The following is a 19,908-nucleotide window of genomic DNA, read 5'->3' on the forward strand; positions in this document are numbered from 1 at the left end:
CTAAGGTCCTCTCAGAGGCAGCCAATCCAGCTAGTTCCACATCATCCTCTTCCCAAGAGGGAAGGAGATCTCATGAAAATGGAAAATAAAAACTTCTGACAAACTTCATCTAGGAAAGTACTGAAGCCATTGCTGGTATAGGAATTTGCCCTTCACTTTTTATTCTTATGCACTGTAGCTGAAGGGATAAAGAAAGAGGACTATGTTTGGGGCCCAAAGCAAAGCTTCATACCTCTTCTTATTTTGGGTAGTCAACACTCACTTCACCTCACCAGGTCATCCTACACCCACCACAAGGAATGGGGTAAAAGAACACAAGACTCAATCACCAGAGAAGGCTATGATGGACAAAAAAGGGTACAGTAAGGCCCCAACTTATGAATGAGTTCTGTTTTAGGAGAACATTTATATATCAGCTTCATTCACAAGCTGGCCCAAGTGAGTATTATATACCTTTGACACAGATATGTAATGTAAAGTATTAAAACACAAAACCTCCACATCACCACTGATTCTCCTCTTGCTTCTGGACATCCTGGGCTCCGAATGAGCACTGTACTACTGGACACTATTGCACTGTACCATAGGCACACGACAGCATAGCTGTGACAATGCCCAGCACACACGTGAGCTACTCCCATGATTTGTTCACGTATATGGAATGTGAGGTCCATTCATACCTGTGAAAGTTCACAACCCTGATGTTCATAAGTCAGCGACTTACTGTACCCTGTATTTGCACTGGGGATATGCGTTCAGACTCATACTCTCATAAGCTCCTGCAACCCAGGGTCAGCAATTGAATCTCTTCATCTCAGATTCCGTGTCTGAGGATGGGAAGAGAATGCCTTCTGTATTAGTCACTTTCTCATCACTGGGACAAAGTACCCAATACCTGCAACTTACAGAAGGATGAGTTTATTTTGGCTCACAGTTTGGGAGGGTTCAGTCCATGGTCTCTAGTTCCAAGGCATGGTGGAAGGAAACCTGCTCACACCATGGCAGCCAGGGTACGCCCCTAGTAACCTGTCTCTTCAGACCAGGCCCCATTGCTGAACAGAACAACAGCTATGAATTCATCAACACATTTATCCACTGATGAGTGCAGCATCTCCATGATCCAATCACCTTCTAAAATCCTGACCTCTGAACATGAGACTTTTGAGGGATTTACATCTAAGCCATACCATTTTGCTCCATCCCCAGAATAATGTCCAACACATTATACAAAATATATTTAGCCAATATCCAAGGGTCACCAAAATCTTAACAGTTTTAGCACTGCTGAAAAGTCCAAGTCCAAAGTCCCCTCTGGGATGAAATGCAAACTCATAGCTGCAAGTCCCTATAAAAACCAGAAAGTTAAACACTTGCAACATACCAAAGCATGGGATAAATATTCCCCTTCCAAAATGGAGGAATAAGAAAATAGAATGTAAACCAAAAGTAAGACTGAAACCCAGCAGGGCAGTCATTAAATCCTATAGTTCAATGTCCAGCACTTGGGGAAGGGTGTGTAGAGATTTAAATTCCAGTACTCTTGGGCACCCCTCCCCTCATACCTTACTAGTTGCAGTCCGCAACTAGGGCTGGCTCAGCTGACTGCCTGTGGCTTTCCTCAGCAGATGTTCTATATTCCCAACTTCCTGGGGTCTCTTCCACTGCACCTTTGGCTTCATTCTCACAGCTTCATGCACTGCCTTCTTAGGGGCACACGGCCTAGCCTCCTAGAACTTCCTCTGAAATCTTGGCAGAAGTTAAAGGTGACCCCGTAACTCTTCCCATCAGCATTTGTGAAAAACCAGCACATTGTGGAAGATGTCATGGTCTTTGGCCAGCTCTAGCAATAGTTAGACCTCCTCGAACCATGGCTGCAGTGACCCCTGAGTGCCTAGATGGCTGAGCATAGTGAAATGAACTCAAGAACCAACTCCCTAGTAGGCCCTTCTTGATTGGGTGTCCCAGGCACTCTCTTCTCAAGTAAAGCTTTATACCCTTGAGGCTTCCAAGCGTGGAGTGTGGGCAATTCATGAGATGGCTTCAAGCCATCTCTCCTATTGTCTTGATGCAAAGTACTTGGCTTATTTTTAACACTAATGATTTCATCAACTATAATCTCCTCACTCTCCTCAGCTCCAACTTTACAGGTATTTCCTTTCTAGCCAAGCTTTACATTGTTCAGTTCTGCTTTTTACTCTTGATTCTCACTGCAGACCTTGGACAAAGAAGCCTCTATGCCACAGCCTGAATGTTAGAATGCCTTGAAGTTTCCCCTGCTAGATGAGTCCTCTGCCCTTAATCTTAGTCTCCTGAAACATCTCAGGACACTGGCAAATGTAAACAAATTTTGTCAGAGTGTAACATACACAGCCTCTTCTCCAACTGCCAATGGAATCTTTGTTCCCAACGGAAACATTCTGAGCCTGGACTTTCCTGTCTGTATTTCTATCAGCATTCTGGTCATGTGAGCTCTGACCAGTATCATTCATCCAGCACTGCTCACAACATTCTAGGGCTTCTCTAGCCTGCATCTCCAAACTTTTCCAAATGCCTCGCACAAACCAGTTCCAAAGATTTCTGGACCACAGTACAATAAGAGCAATTATGCAGCTCTGGCTACCAATTTCTATACTAGTCACTTTCTCATCACGAGGACAAAAGACCCAACACCTTCAACTTAAAAGAGAGGTTTATTTTGGCTCACAGTTTCACCAGGTTCAGTCCATGTTCAGTTAGTCTGAAGGCATGCTTGGAAGAGCCTGGCTAAGGAAAGCTGCTCATATGGTAGCCAGGAAACAGAAAGCAAGGGGGAGGAGCTGCAGATGAGAACAGACCATTCCAGGTCATGACCCACAGTGACCCATTCCTTCTGACCAGGTCCCACGTCTCAACAGCACAATTAGCTATGAATTCATCACTGGACTAATCTGCTAATGAATATAGCACCCCCACGAACCAACTGTTTTCCAAAACCTCCACCTCTGAACATGAGATTTTCAGGGGACATTTTAGATCTTAACCATAATGTTCTCCCGCCTAAGTGTTAGGGGAAAGTTTGCTAAATCTTAGCTGAATTTGCAAGCAATCAAAATCCCTTTGGGAGGGGACGGTATGGTAGATGCCCAGATGTAAAATAATTAAGTGTCTGATAATACACAAAGAATATTTTTTAAAACTTGCTTCTGTGTCCCTTTTCCAGGCATGGTCCCAATGTCACTAAGGGATCTTTCTTCTCACTCCCAGTTCACGATATGCTACTCAAGGGTTCAGCTGGGGACTCACTAAACCAGCAGGGCATTTCCCTGGCCTCAGTCACTGACGTAGGTGGGGTAGATCCAAACCCAGGGAGCCCCAGCAGTGTTGTGGGAAATACTGCACCAGCAGCTATCTCTCTCCTACTGGACTTGAACTTTTTTAAAGAGAGAGAGACTGGCTCAAGAGAAGCCAATGCAGAGACAGGCAAAATTAAAAGGTCTCTGGGGTCCGCACCAAGCATCCTTGAAGCCAGCACTCCCCCGTCCTCCCTACTCCTGCTGCACTATACATGTAAGTTCAATAAGTCCCCTTTTTATTTGAACTTGTTGAGTGGGGTCGCATTATTTGAAGAAAAAGGCACCCTGAGACAATGTACCATTAAGGGCCAAAAGAAGTCCCTCTGTTAGAATAACCACTGTTACGATTTACCAGGTGTGACCAAAATATATGATAAATATTTTAAAATTATGTAAAATTCATTTCAATAAAAGACCTATTTGCCATTAACCCCCTCACCATATTCCTCCTCCTTCACATGCACTCGCCCCACCACACTCGTCACTTTCTGAAGCAGTTCTGGAGCCCTCCTACGTGAGATTCTTTCAGAGGCAGGATTCAAACTCCAGTGCATGCTGTTGCCAAGTGCCTTGCAATGGGAAGGCACGGCTTGTGAAAACATTACGATGTGTCCTCAACACTTTGTTCCCCAGATCTGACACTGTAAGACTCCGGGTTCTTCCCTAAAGCCAATGATCACCGTAAAAGGTAAATGTTTTGCATTGATTCAGGACTGCACCACCGCACCATAAAGTCACTCACTTCCGGGCCGGACTCCCAGGACTGCTTCAGAAAGGGGCCAGCTCACTTCCTGAGGGGGTTAACTGCATCAACTGGTCAATGCACTGGGGAGTTCATAGCTAAAAGGCTGGTGGGAAATAGGAAATAGGGCCCTGGGGCGAGCCTTGGAAGGGCGCTTCTTTTCTTGGGTTGTTCCCTGTTCTCTGCTTCCTGGTTGCCCCCAGTTCAGCAGCTTTCCTCTGCCACACGTTTGCATCATGCTATTTCCGCCTTGGAGCCAGCCAAGCACGTAATGAAACTATAAGCCAAATAAACCTTTCTCCTGCTAGTTGTGTATGCTAGGCATTTCGTCCCAGAAACAGATAGCCAACTAACTCAACAATCCTTTGGGGTAGAGACCCTGAGACTTCGCCTCCACCAGAACAGAGAGCTGCTCTCCCAGACTCAGCCGTTGGTTCCACTGAGCAAATTCACACTCTGTTATGGACCCACCTGTAAAGTGCCTGGCACACAGGTACAGTGTGGGCACACAGGTAGCCTTTCTATCTTCAGGCCACACACGCATCTTCTCAACTGACTTAGCTACAAGGACCATGCCTTGTCATCTCTGTATATGAAGAAACCTCCCATCAGCTCAAGGATTCCATTAGCATCCAGTAAACTGGCAAGAAAGCCTTTCCTTGGGAGAGCAGCTTCTCCATTACAGAGCATCATCAAATGAGGGTCCTAGACATTGTGCTGGAGGAAATGAAGCAGGTAGAGGGTAGCTGAGGGGCACAGAAAGACCTGACGGGCTGCAGCCTCCAGAGAACAGGGGAAGGAGAAATCAGGGGTTCATAGGTAAACCAGCACCATGCGGCAAGTAACCATGCCTACTGCAGTCACCCCTCACCTCCCCAGTGTTGGCTGCAACTTTGCACAGAAGGCTGTGTGTCACTGTCCACACCCCACCGAGTCACTGACTATCCTACCTGCTTGTTTCTATGACACAGTGCTCTGACTTCCTGGATCCCTCAATCCAAGCTGAACTTCCCTCTTGCAAAATTCAACATCATGCAAAAGCTTGTCTTTACACTGGCCCTGAAGCATTTCTTGGATTTGAATGGCAGCTTTAGCCAAGACTGAAACTCAAACGGGAACGCAGAGGGACAGCACCGAGTTATTATACTCAGGCCCTCTCCACCTTGGTCGCCTGATCTGCCAGGGCCCTTCGGGGACACCACGGCCCTGGAGTGTGTGCCTGGGTGTGTGCCCTAGATGACGCAATGTAGAGCCCTCACCATATCCAGGGGAAAGGGGCCAATGGCTGCATCACTGGGCAGCTGGGAGAGAGAGCGGGGCTAACAAGGGGAGAATGCTGATTGTCTCGCCAACTTCCATGAGACCACTCATGCTCCAAACTATTTCCACTGTCGGCTCTGCTCCTGCAGAAGCAAAATGACTAAAGATTTGTTTGTTAAGAGACAACATGATCTGAAAATAATAAGGTAAATTTGCTGGTGTCCTTAAAGAATTTTTAAAAGATGAACTAATTTTGATGACAAGAAGAGAATTTAGAACAGGGTCAGTTGGATTCCAAGGCTTGTTTTCCAATAAAGAAACTGCTGGGCAGTAATGAGACAAAAGAGACAGAAACAAATGGTTTTCAAGCCACAGATAATTAACCCCAGAGGCCTGCTGATGGCACATTAATATGCTGGAGCAAAGAGCTTCACAAGATTTGGAAAGGGCTTCAGTGTTTACACAGAGAAGATCACTTCAAGGGTCCTAAAGAACAGAGAGCCTCCTTCTGTCATGGGGCCAGGCAAGGAGCTAAGGTGACAATGTCACCCTTCACTTGTGTTGGGAGCTCAGACAAGAAAGGTGGGCCTCCTGGATAGGGCTGGAGCTCAACAGGTCTCATGGGAGCAGCCACCTCTTCTCCCTCCCCTGGGCCTGGAGCGCTGTGCTTCTTTCCAGAAGCCACTGTCCTGTGCGGGGCTGATCACAGGGTTCCTGTGAGTCTGCAGTGGTCTCTGCCCTTGGGGATATTGACCTTTTTTAGAATGTGACTCCAGATCGGCACCTGTGTTCCAAATACTGCAATGGGAATCCCAAAGGCGATACCTTCACATTTCACTGCCCTGCCCTGGCTCCAGCTGGCCCATCACAATCATGAAGACTGGATGAACTAGAATGAACACCTTTAGAGCACTCTTTGGAAGAGGGACCCACAAGTTGTTAGAAAGAGAACATTCATTGCCTGACGATGGAGGCTAAGGAGAACGGCCCCCGCAGGACTGACAGGAGGAGCAAGTATAACAGACAGGACAAGGGGTCCACAGCCATGCGACCTGGAAGCTGCCCTCCCCACGACTGTCACGGGGAATGGAGAACTGACACAGAGCTAGGTCAGCCTTGGGGTTCTCCAGGCATAGAATACTTTTCGTGCCTCTGTATGTGAGGGAGAAGGGACCCCGGAGAGGAAAGACTTGAGCCTTGCGCTCCCAGTATCCACATTTATGCAACAGTGCCAGAGTTGCCCTGATCCAGGCCACGAACCCCAAGAGAGTGGTGCTGTGGCCCTAGGTAAAGTGGTTCCAGCAGCAGCCCTTAGCTGTACACAAGAGCTGACTCCACAACCCTGCTCCAGGTGAACTTGCCAAGGGAAGGAAGAGACAGCCCCTACTCGCCGAGAAGGCCCAAGGATCCAGGGGGTCATGTGCAGGAGCAGGCGTGAGGGGTGTCTTACTCCAAGTGTCTTTCCAGGTCCAGGTACTTAGGATTACCTTGAAGAACGATGTGGAACAGAACCTGGCAGTTATCACAACCTGAGACTCCTCTGGATGACTCCATGCTTGGTCTCTAGGTAGGACCCCTATCTGCCTCAGTCCTTGGGAAGGTCTGAGTCATGACCACAGAGCTTTGATGTGATACAGGAATTCAGAGAAAATATGATGGGCCCATGTGTCTGTGATACTTAAGGAAAATGTCTAATCTTGGTGCCTGCCCAGAAAGTCCCTGCTCTGAGGGGAGAAATTTTATACGTGTTTGTCCTTAAGTTCTTAAAGGTATGATCACAACAACTATGGTTTGGTTCTTCTGACTATGAATTATATTGAGATAAGTAGAGAAGAAATTTAAAGCAAGTCTGATAGAAGAGAGGGGTAGGAATGGGTTAAATTTAAAATAATTCTTCAGGGGAAAAATCAATAGGTTACAGCATCCAAAGTCATGTGTAAGCCTACTTAGAGAGGGAAGATGGATTTGGTGACTTGAAGATGTCCTCTTTATCTATGGCCAGATCTGTAGATGCAGAGAGGAAGAGAGATAATAAAAGTGACCAGGACAGTGAGCACAGTGGGCACTATGCATGCTGTGCCAAGGGCCCTACATGCATGCTCAGCCCATCTCCATTAGGCTGTGGGCATCGACTGAATGCCTGCCCAGCATCCCTCCTGTGAGGACCAAGCCAGTCCCCATGGTCCGGGTGAGGAGAAGTTTGCAGACCCCAAGGGGAGAACATGTGGTCACATCAGGCCAATAACAGTGCAATAATCAACTTTCACCCCACCCACCTCCCCCAGAGATTGGTTAAGAATGTGAACTAAGACACGAGTCTAGCAGATCTGGGTCCTTGCTGGGAATTTTTCTGACTTCATTCTTGGAGGGAAAGAGTTTCACTGTCTGGGTTGGTGAGCCATCCCGACTCAGAGCTGTAGCTGCTTGCAGCCATCTCGCAAGGCTACCTGAGAGAGACCATGCCAGAGAAGGAAGGAGAGGGAGAACATGAGAGCTCTTGCATTAGCTGTTCTTGAACTAGATCTACTCTTAAAGTCGGACTTCTACAACCCAGAGAAGGAGCTAATGGGATACTATTAATATGCCCATTGTTTTCAGATAAGGCTGAGTAAGTAAGTAGAGTGCTAAGAGTCTACCAACTGCCCACTGGTCATGACCAAAACTACTACTGAATCACTGCACTTAGGCAGAACACTCCAGCCAGCTGTGCCACCCAAATCCTATGCACTTTGTAATAACTGGGCGCAATGTAGACTTCCATCGGTGGAAACAGGCAGCTCTACCCAGGAAGATCCCACATTGGGGGACTTGGGAGTATACAGAGACAGACAGATATCATTCCACTCTGAGCCCAGGGGCTAGCAACGCCCTCCTGTCTAGAAATAGGAGTGAGATGTGGAAGAAAACAACATCTCTTTCCCTAGTTGAAAAAGACCCACTGCCCAGGCACTGTCAACTCTGGATGGCTTCCTTTCACATCCCCCTCATCTGCAGCCATTAAAGAAGTTACCTCAAAGAACCCAGGTGTTGATTAATCTGTTCCACCCCAGAGTCAGACGCTTCACATTCTACTGAGATAGATTATTCAGGCAACTGAGAGATCTAGAAAACATCTGCTAAACAAAATAAAAATTAATGGTAAACAGAATGCAGTTCTTGATAGCTCAAGTTCATCCAGATGCAGAGAACTATAAAGAGGCTATTAGAAGGAGCTGCCAATTAGGAACTAATTCCAAGGGTTTTCAGAAAGTGAGGCTCTGGCTTCCCATTCTGGACTGGCAGGTCATGTTTATTTTGTTGATTTGCATCGCTAAGCAGCTAAGCAGCCAGCCTCCAGGTTGTGTGTGTGTGTGTGTGTGTGTGTGTGTGTGGCAGTCACTCCCTTCTTTCATCTTCCTTGGAGACAGCAACACAGCTCCTGGAAGCCAGACTAGGCTGGTCCAGAATAGTGAGCCATCAGTGGGAGGGTGAATAACACAGTGTGACACGCTGCCCACCCCCAGACTAGAAGCCCCTAATCACAGCATCTGAAATAGCTTACAGGTCACTCCCTGCTCCTCCAAGGTGGTTGACAAGGGCTGAATTATCCCAGCCACTTGCTCCGCTCATCAAGTGTTCTCTCGGGGCTATAATTCAATGCGATGGGATGAGTCAGGGGAAAGCACTGGGGTGAGGAGACGAATTCTGGTAGGCACAATCAGCACCGGCTCTCAGAGTGGACACGGGCGTGTCTTGGAGAGGGAAGGCTGGTACCACTTGCTGAACCTTCAGAAAAGGTAGAAATTACATTTTGGGTGTCTGGAGACAGGGCTCAAAATACTTGTGCTGGAAAGCAGACAAAGATGCAGCCATAGCGGCTTCCCCAGGCAGCTGGCACCGGCAGGTCCAGGGATCGAGTTTAATGCAGGACTGGCCCGAAGGAGCAGCGGCTCCATCTCCCTGAGGAGGGCACGCGCCTTGCCAGGAGACACCCCGGAGGTCTTGCATCCCGTCCCGGTCTCTACTGCTGTGTCTCCCTCAACGTTCCCCGAGACAGTCCTTACCACAGATCGAACTCGGACCCAAAGCCCCCGGGAATTCCCTCCACGGGCTCCTCTCATCTCCGGAGGCCTGGCAGCCAATGTGATGCACAGAAGGGCTGGGATGCGATAAAGGCAGGGCAGTTCCTGAGCAACGGCCTCCCACGAGAGGGAAGGCCGGGGCCTCACAGGGGCACTGGCTCACAGGAGTTCTTGTCGCTGCTAAAAATTAACACGGGGAGGAAGAACGTCTCGCCTAAAAGGCACTATCTGTTCTGCTTGTGTCGTGGGATACTGAAAGTCAAGGGCAACAAAGGACATGAGAACTCTGAAAGCTTCAGGACACCTAGAAGTTGTTACCACTGTACCGCAGTATACAGGGGCAGTCACCGGTGCTGCTCCCATTAAGCAGACTGTCTGCATTCCCACCCTCCACAGCAGGGCTCGCAAAGGGCACTCCAAGGAAAGCCACCCTCCGCATCAGAAACCACAAAGGTAATTTAGTTTAATCCCATGGGGAACTGAGTCTGAGAGGAGCCACGCATGACCCTTCCTGTCGAGAGACATATTTAACACAGGAAAAGTCTATAGGAGAGCTTCTGCAAGGAAAACATCACCAGCAACATGAAAAACGAGCTCCAGTTTATTGAGTCCACTGTTTTCCAAGTGTATGAGTGTCCTAGGGCTGTTATAATAAAGTTCCTCAAATCACTTGGCTTAGAAGGGCAGAAAATTTGTTTTCTCGCAGTTCTGGAAACTAGAAGTCCGAACTTAGGCAACCGACAGGGCCACTCAAACCATTCATTCATTCATTTTTTTTCTCCCTTCTCCTCTCCCCTCCTGGCTCCTCTTTCTCCTCCTCTTCTTCCTCCCCCTCCTCCCTCTTCCCCTCTCCCCTCAACTGCACTCTAAGGGATAATTCTTCCTTGCCTCTTCTCAGCTTCCAGTGGTCACCAGCAGCCCGTGCCTCCATGGTCAGCCACGGGCCATTGTCTGTGTGTCTGGGCCCGAAGCTCTCTCCTCTTATGAGGACCCCACTCACTGAGTTAGAGCCCACCTTAATCTCACGTGCTTTATCCTAACCTTCTTACATCTGCTAAAACCGTATTTCCAAATAAGTTCATGTTCACCAGTTCCACCTCAGACCTTCCACATCCTGTTTTGAGGAACACCATTCACCCTGCAACCCCAAGCTCATTCAAATGTGAAGTGCTTCCATCAAGGCACCAGTGAGAAGTATCTAAGGGACACCCACAGAATGAGCCTTAAAAAGTATCTTTCGAGAGCCAGAGGTCTCTGTGCCTTGCTTGCGTATCATCAAGGCAGGACCAGAGTAAAAAGACAAGACATACAAAATGGGTAGCTTGTTTTAGGTTTAAGAAACAGATTGAACAATTCCTGGCCCTGGGCTGGGGCTGTGCTGAGAGACGTGGGGATGGATCCACACCTCTCTGGACCCACATGGGCCTGATGAACTGGACATTCCTCACTTGGCGCTCTCTCGGTTTCAGGTCAAGTCAGAGCAAGGACTCAACCTGAAGTACATGTTGTTAGTCCTGTTTGACAGAATAATCATGTACTGGAATACTGTGTCTCTATTATATTCGTACTCATACACTGTTCAGACGTTAGAAACAATCCATCAGTAATTCTCAGGCCCAGACATACTTGGAACCAATAAGGCTCCTCTCTCCCTCCCTGCCTCCCTCCCTCCCTCCTTCCCTTCTTGCCTGCCTGCCTGTCTGACTAGTTATAAGCACTGACATCAAAGCACTGAACTATTTCAGGAACTCTTAAACATTCAACTTTGAAAGAAACAAGAAGGAAAGATGACAGGTCACAATCAGAAGGGAAAAGTTTATGTGATACCAGGGCAAATTCTCTACTACAAACCCAAAGCATATGTTCCCAGTCGTGCAGTTGTGAAAGCTGACTATTAGAAAGAGGGGGAAACTGTGGATAAGATCTGATCCTCTAGACAGACACTTATTCTTCTGGGGATTTGAAACCTTAAGCCCAATCAGAACTTTCTACGGTTTTGACTGGAAATATACACAGGTTTTCCATAGACCCAGCCTTATTAGAGACATTTCCCCCACAAGAACAATAAGATTTCAAAAATGGTTATATTTATGTGTGATTCCTTAATGCAAATTAATACCAGACACTCACACCCAGAAGTATGAACATAAATAGCCTATTACGGAAAACCGACATTCATAGCAACTTCTCTGCCCATTATGGCTATTTCTCTCCGACTTCCACTGTGAACACAATGTCAATTTAAAAAATTCCTTCCCTGCACCCTCTGACTTTATCCGGTTTTTATCTGGCACAGATATCCAAGCAACGCAGTTTGCGCTGTGGGTACAGTTCAGGGGACATTATGTTCCCAAGCAAAGACAATGGCAGAGGGTGAAAGCTAGAAAGTGCATCCTGGAGTTATGTTACTCAGATCCTGAGAATTTATGGTTTCAGAACCACAGACAGCACAATCGGTGTCACCCAGTACAGAGAGAGCAGAAAGAACTTCAAGGTCACGTTCTCAGTCTCTTAGAAACACACCCTGATAGCCGGGGATTTAGCTCAGGGGCACCATGCCTGCCTTGCAAGAACGAGGTCCTGAGTTTGATCTCTGGTACAAAAGGGAAGAAGAAGAGGGGGGAATGTGGTGGGGGAGAGGAAGGGGGAGGGGGAGGGGAGAAGAAAGAAGAAAAAAAAAGACCACGCAAGCAAGAACGTACTGATAATATGGCTACCTTAGGTCTTTTATTGTATCACATAACATAAGAACTGGGCAGCAAGAATTTGTTAGATTTAGGAGCCAATACAGAAATTGCTCACTTTTCCCCCCTGCCCCTCTTCACTGGAATCAATGTCAAATAGAAGGAAATGGCTAAGGCACCAAACCATACTCTGGATCCAATATTCACTTTTATATCTGACTTTACTCCCATCCCTGCATAAGGAGATTATTTTCAATGATTCTACAAATCACACAGAAGATATTGTCTTATTAGAGACTAGGTATTACTGGAAGTGAATAAGGGAAATTTCAATTTCCATTTAAAGACTTCTGAAATTATCATCCATAATGCTTACCTCAGAGACCAGAAAACAAATGTGCTAGAGGAACGCTGGCAGAGGAAAGGGAACATCATGGAATTGTTTCCAAAGGGAAATTAGTTGGTTATTTCTATTTCAGTTTAGCTGAAGCTGTAAAAATCTAATCAGAAATATTTTTCACAGTGGCATCTCTTTCCAGATATTGAAACACCTCAAACTATAAACAATTTTCATTGTGGATGTTTTTGCTGGATGAAACCAAATAATTACTTCAAACTTGACTTTCTTAAAAAGCAAGGCCGCTCTTCAGAGAGCATGAGGGTGATCACGAATGAGCCAGTCCCCCAGAGCCCACCCCTGACACACAAAGGTAGAAACCACAGCTCTTACAAGCAAACCTGCCCTGAAATCCTTGAGTCTCTAGAGCCAAACGCCAAGGACTCATCAACCGAAAAGGCACCAAGACTTTTCAAATGACAGCCATCAACAGCCCAAAGTCCATCTTAGTTTCAGCATACTACTTCCAAACTGTCAGCACTGAGAATGAAGTGGGTATGAGTGCGTCTTCCCTACCTTCTCTTCTCGTGACTTCAAAGCTTCTGGATCCCTGAAAGAAAAGAGAGACTTGTGTTTTTGAAGAATAATTCATCCGCACAGATACTTGCAAATGCTTCGTTCTTGTCACATATTCACGAAAAGGTGAACAAACTAGTGAGAACGTGAAACTCAGGAAAACTGGTTCCACTGATCGCACGAACACAGAGATCTATAAATGTAAACACCTGCTGCCCTGAGGGCTTAGGCAAGAGAAAAATGTTGTTAGTCACGTAGTCCCTCTAAGGCACAGTTTACTTCCAGGGTCTTCCTTAAGCAGCGTTTAGGCCGGTCCGAGTGTTCTCAGACCTGGTACTCTCCTCTGCCTCGTTTGCACGTGCTTGTGTAGGACCTGGGGGAAAGTATGAGGAGAATCTGCCCAGCAGCAGGTTCTCCTTTTGGGAGTCACAGCAAGGATCGCTATTTCTGTATGGCTCACTGGTATCATCTGGTGACTACCTGTAGCCAATTCGTGGTTTCCAAAGGCTGGAAACCATGGCACTGTACAAAATTAAGCTCTTAGATTTTCCTAATTCAGTTTCATATTGGGGGGAGCTGAGACAGGGTCTCACTATGTAGTTGAGACTGACCTGGAACTCACCATGTAGCCCAGGCTGGTCTTGAACTCACAGTGATCCTCCTGCCTCAGCCTCCCAAGTGCTGGGATTACAGGCGTGTGCCACAATGCTCAGCCAGTTTCATATTTTTGATGCCAGCTATGTGCAGTACCATAAACAAACTTTCAAAGTTACTCAGGTAAAACAGAGCCTCTGCATTAATATTCCCAGTTGAATAGGGAGCTACAGAAGAAACACAAATCACTGAGAAATCAAGGGTGATTTGCCCCAATAAATACGACTATTTCAGCTGGAACTGAAAGGAAACGTGTTTTTAAAAGACCTTTTCAACACAGCACTGAAAATGGGCAGGTTTTCCAACAGGAACAAGGGAGGAGGGTCACCAGAAGGGAGAATGACTAGGGAGCGTGGTAAGATGGGGAAGGGTAGCGAGGGAGCGAGGGAGAAGTAATGGGAGAAAAGGCAGGGAACATACACTGCAGCTTCTTAACGATAAAAAGTATCTACAACTCATCATAAGTGACCAGTTTGGAATGAAAAGCTTATGGTTGAGAAAAAGGTGAAAATCCGTGCTAGCGCCCTGCCTCACCACAACAAGGACGAGTCCGCAGCAGAGCTTTTAAAGGGCACAACGCTGGCTTTCACGGGTTGGCGCTCCTGTCTAGCACCCTCCTGCGGCCGGAGGGGAGGCCGCGCTGGGTGAGAACAGGAGGCCTGAGAGGGTGCCCTCTTCCCATTCTTTGCCGGCTGCTTCTCTCAGGAGCAGAAGCCCACGCGGAGCCCAGGAAGCCCCGTGTTAAGCGCCACAGTCAGCAAGGAGCCTGCGGAACGCTGGGGCCCCCGCCGGGCAGGGAGCTGGGAGCAGGCGCCAGGCCAGGCAGGCTTGGCCCTCCCGGTGCTGCGCAGGGCAGGGCCCGAGGCTGAGCCGGGAAGCTCCGTCCCGAGGCCCTGTGTACGGTTCCTGGAATCAGAGACAGTCATCCGAAGCGCTTCTACCTCCAGGAGAAAAACGCGCCCGGCTCTGATGGTGGCACCGTAAAATCTACACACGAAGGCAGAACTGACACCTATGTGATGTTGCGTCACTTTCTCTAATAAATCGACACTTCCCCTAATTTCCTCCATTCTGCTTTTGCTTCTTTCAAGACTCTGTCTTTATTTTCCATTTCCGAATATGCCTTTTAAAATATTTTTGTTGTCCTAAGCAGATTCTTTCATCACATCTTCTAAGTGGTTTTTATTTGTGTATACGATGGCAGTAGAGGTTTCACAGTGATGTTTTAACCAGCCATCTGACTGTATTTCTTCTTGCTTGTAACAGTTTTTCCATGGATTCTTTTGGGATTCCTATTTGCATATTATATAACCTGCAAGTCGCAATCACCTCTCTCTGTCCAGTTCCCGGGGATCGAACTCGGGTCCTTGCGCTTCCAAGGTAGGCCACCGAACCGCTGAGCTAAATCCCCAGCCCTTGTTCCCATGTTTTTATGCTTTCTCTTATCTTACTGCTTTAACTAATTCTTTAGCCCTATGTTAAATGTCACAGACATAATGGACATTTTTATCTTGTTTTTGTCTTTAAAAAGAAATCCATAGCATTTCTCTATTAAATAAAATAAAGGCTTTTGGCCCAGGGTATGTTTATTATATTAATGAAATCAATATACATTTTACCATTTTAAAAACAAGTGTGTCTTCTAGCTAAAAATAGCTTGTCTCCTTACTCATTTATTTACCGACTGTTTCCCTCCTCGGGTGCGAGAGCTGAAAGGGAGCCAGTGTCTTTTTCACTCTTGTCTCCTCAGTACTTTAATAGAACAGATGCTCAATACATATTTGTTGAATGAAAAATAAAATAAAATACATATGTGTTGAATTTATCAAGTACTTTTCTTCATTTATGGAGATGATCATGAGTTTCAGCTCTAATTAACAAGATTATTTGTATAATAGATTTTGCAATATCCCACTATCTGTGTAGGTCTCGAGTAAGTTTTTCTTGGCCATGATGCAGTTATTTTCTATTGGTTTATTTGTTTGGTGCCAGGGATCAAACTCAGAACCTTGCACTTGTGAGGCACGCAGAGGAACCACTGAGCTAAATCCCCAGCCCGGCCATGATACAGTTTTTTAAAATGTTCTGTTAGGGCTGGAGATTCAGCTCAGTGGTTCTGCAGCCTGCCTCACAAGAACAAGGACCCAAGTTTGATCCCCAGTACCAAATAAATAAAAAAATAAAGCCCTGCTGGATTCTTTTTGCTGTGATTCTGAATACGATTTTATATTGATTGGTCTATAATTTTTGTATTTATATTCAAACGTGAGATTGGTGTATCATTTTTTTCAGATCCAGGAATTTTACATGATACTAGCTTTAGAGAATACATTTGGAAGTTTTTCTTTTACTAAATTCCAAATTAGTTTAAATAAAAATAGGATTATTTGATTCTTCAAGATTTTTTCCACTTCACTTTTCAATATTGACTAAAAGGACAGAGGAGGTCAAATTTCTTCAACATTTTACATTTTGGTCAGTGGCCAGCTGAGATTTATATCTCAAGATCTAATCCCAAATGCTAACAATATTCCATCTTTAAAAGTGAAGTAACGATACTGAATTCATACTGATATTATACAAATTAAATGAGATAGATTTCTACTTTAGGCAACAAAAGAGTAACTTGTAGTGGACTAATCTTTATGCTAAGAAAATCTATAAAAATGAATTCTAAAAAGAAACTTTTGAAAGTATCTGATAGTAACTAAGGTGGCCAGAACTCAAAGGGCCGATGTTTGGGAAACCTTGGAGCCCTATTGTTTTGTATAGAAGCCAAGTAGAGGGTAGTATTCCAGAACTTACAGAAGTCCTTTAGAGTTAGGCTAAAAATTAGAGTTCTGGACTACCAAAGTTACCAGAAACTGACGATTAAAATCATGGCAAAGGGACTGGAAGAACACTCGGTCCTCAGCACTGCAACCAATCAATAAGCCAATATCCTGGAAAGCAGAACCAGAAAGAAATGAAGCCAATATTCTGGACACAGCCTCCCCGTGAGTAATAAGACTACAACAGACATGGGCATATAGAGAGCAAGAGCCCAAGATCCAAGTAGAAACATGATCTCAAAGTAGCCCCAAACAAGCATATAAGTTGCTTCAAATAACCTCTAAATAGCAAAGTGCAAGCGTGGATTGGGAGCGTATCATGGTGCCGAGGAGACAAAAAAGAATGGCCCTGGTCATTGCAGCAAGCTCAGTCAAGACTACACGTGCTCAGATCATTTCTGTTCCCGAGAGGGTCCAGATGGCCCACTGCTATTCTGTCTATGCCTTCTGTGGAAGGCAAAATAGCCATCCCTAAGGCTTTTCACACAGCATCCAATCCAAAATTACCAAGCATGGCAAAAATAGCATCAAAGGGCTAAAATTCAAGAAAATAGACCATAGAAACAGACTCACTAGTTACCCAGATCCTAGAATCAGCAGTCCTAAGCTTTAAAATAACTATGACTAATATGGTCAGAAAAACAGGAGATGCTAAATTATATCATAAAACTAGAGTCTATTAGAGAAGAAATTCTACAACTGTAAATTAACCCAATTTAACAGGGAGATTTAACAGCCAACTCAACACAACTAAAATGAGTACTCAGAGGAAACTAAATCAGTGGAAAGCAACCAGACTGAAGATCTAAAAGGAAAAAATAAATAGAAATGAAAAGCACAGAAAAGAGTATAAAATACATATGACATGCTGAAAAGGTCTTTCACAAGCATGCAATTGAAATTTCAAAGTAAAAGGAGAGAAGAAATTGGACAGAATCAATATTTGAAGATATACTGGCTGTGAGTTTTCTAAAAGTCACGAAAGACATCAAACCTGAAATCTGAGAACCTCTCCGAACCCCAAGCAAGATCGATACAAACAAAATCATCCCTAGGTAGTACTCTCAGCGAAACAGCTGAAGATTCAAGAAACAGAAAATCTTTAAAATAGCCACAGAGTGGGTGGCAGATGGAATGAATGTTATCTATAAAGGAACAACGATAAGAATGATAGGTGACTTTTTTACGAGGAAAATGAGAGAATTAGAAGACAGTGGGGCCAGGGATTTAGCTCAGTGGTTCCAGTGCCTGCCTCACTAGTGCAAGGGCCGGAATTGAATCCCCGGTACCAAAGAAAAGAAAACAGTGGATGATGTCTTCAAAATTCCGAAAAAAAACCCACATAATTTTATATACAGTGAAAATACAAGTATGCATAACTAAGCAAAATGAAGATAAAGATGCATTTAGACAAATAATAACAGAGAATACATTGTAAACAGATTAACACAAAAAGCAGTACTAATAGGAACTCTTCGGGCAAAAGGAAAATTATTGAGATGAATAAAGAACATCAGAACAAGTTATCTTTTTAAGGATAATGAATACAATACATTTTGATTGCCCAACACAATAACAATCCTTTATAAGTTAAGATAATTATATAACTAAATTATGTGACAATATGATCACAAAAGGTCAGAAGGCTGGATGGACTTGAAATGTTATAATGTCCTAGGTACAAGTACTGCTCAAAAATGGTAAGAATAGTTCTGTGGGGCCAAAGGAGCGGAGTAACATTAAAAAGTGTCCAACCCAAGACAAGACAAGAAAGGATCTCGGGCCAGAATAAAAAAGAGAAATAAATTGTTAGATTTAAATATAAGTGGGCTAAGTGATCCAATTAAAATACAAAGATTGGCATAATAGATGAGACAAAACTCAACTGTATGCTACTCAAAAGAGCTACAGGATAAGCACAAGGAGTACAAAAAGGCTGAATTTTAAAAGATAGAAAAGATAACCCATATTAACTTCAACTAACACACAGTCGATATAGATAAAGTAGACCCGTACATATCAGGATTGGGGACAGGTGATGCTGATCATAGAGCCAATTTAACAGGAAGGACAGCAGCTCTAACGTTATACATACTTAACTGCACAGTCTAGACCGATATAAAATCGAAACTAGAAGAAACTTTAAAACCCACAAGAATGGCTGGAGAATTGAAGAAATCTGTCACTGGTTGATAGAATAAGTAGAGAAAAATCAGTAAGGAAATAGAGGAGTTGAACATCATTGTGAATAAATGACTTTGTGGCTACACACTGAGCACGCTACCTAGCAATTGTGTAACTGTGTACTACACATTCATCTTAGGTTCATTCATTTATAAAAACTTAGATTCATTCATTCATTTATTAAAAAATAACCTAGACCCTATGCTGAGCCCTGAGCAAGTTCCACATTATCAAAACCATACAAAGAACATGTACTTTTTTGCCTATATGAAAGCAGAAATCAGTGATAGAAAAATGTTGAGAAAAATCTCCAAATACTTGACCCATGAATTCAGAAGCATATCACATAGTTTCCCTTGAGAACATCCTGAAGGAAACAAGGTACTTTGAGCAGAACAACAACGATTAAAAAGCTGTGGGATGTAGTTAAAGCAGTGCTTAGAGGGAAATGATAGCCTAAAATGTATGTTAGGTAAAAAAGCAGAAAATTGATGACCCAAGAACCCACTTTTAAAACCTAGAAAAGCAACAATCTAAGCCCACAAAAGGCAGAAAGAAAGAAATATGAGAGGAGAAGAAATAAATAACGGGAAAAAATTATACCATAAACAAGTTCGTTCTCTGGAAAGATTCATAACTTGATAAATCCCTAAGTAGGCCGATCAAGAAAAAAAAAGACAAAAAATTTACAGATGACAACAAACCACACATAGTCAGTTCCAGGTGTCAACACAATACAATGGGGAACAAACAGCTTTTCAACACTTGGTGCTAGATCAATTGGACAACTACCCAGAAAAAATAAAACTCAGTTTCTTACCTTAGAACACACATAAAAATAATTTCTGGTGGGGTGGTAGAGCTAAAGATGAGAGGTAAAGCAATGAAGTTTCTGGATGGAATCATCAGAGAGCCCCTCCACGACCCACCCACAACCTCCGAGGGGATGCAAATCTCCTGAACAGGATGCGAAAGCAAGATCATAAAAGAAAGGAACACTAACCTAGACTTTATAACAACTGAGACATTTATTTATCCACCCAAAGACAGGATTACACAGCGGACAGGCAAGTCACTGAGCGAACACATTTGCAATGCACCTGTCTGACAGGGGCTCTTTCAGAATATGTAAAATACTTCTGCAAATCAATAAGACAAGTGCAAATCACAAAAAGATCAACAAAAGATATGAATGGGCAGTTTTGCAAGTTGAAATAGAATGGAATACCAACATAGGAGATGTGAGA

At 44.6% G+C, this 19,908-nt stretch overlaps 1 protein-coding gene across 1 annotated transcript in view; it reads right to left on the minus strand.

Annotated features, from left to right (window-relative positions):
- Fstl4 (follistatin like 4) overlaps positions 1–19,908 on the minus strand; it is a 525,946-nt gene that overhangs the window by 306,897 nt on the left and 199,141 nt on the right. Inside the window, exon 15 of the mRNA XM_019209874.2 lies at positions 12,993–13,026. Coding sequence (XP_019065419.1) covers positions 12,993–13,026 — 34 coding nt within the window. The remainder of the gene's footprint in view (positions 1–12,992; positions 13,027–19,908) is intronic.

The sequence above is a fragment of the Fukomys damarensis genome, unplaced genomic scaffold (genome assembly GCF_012274545.1).
Source record: "Fukomys damarensis isolate Sample0158 unplaced genomic scaffold, DMR_v1.0_HiC HiC_scaffold_9, whole genome shotgun sequence".
Lineage (NCBI taxonomy): Eukaryota > Metazoa > Chordata > Mammalia > Rodentia > Bathyergidae > Fukomys > Fukomys damarensis.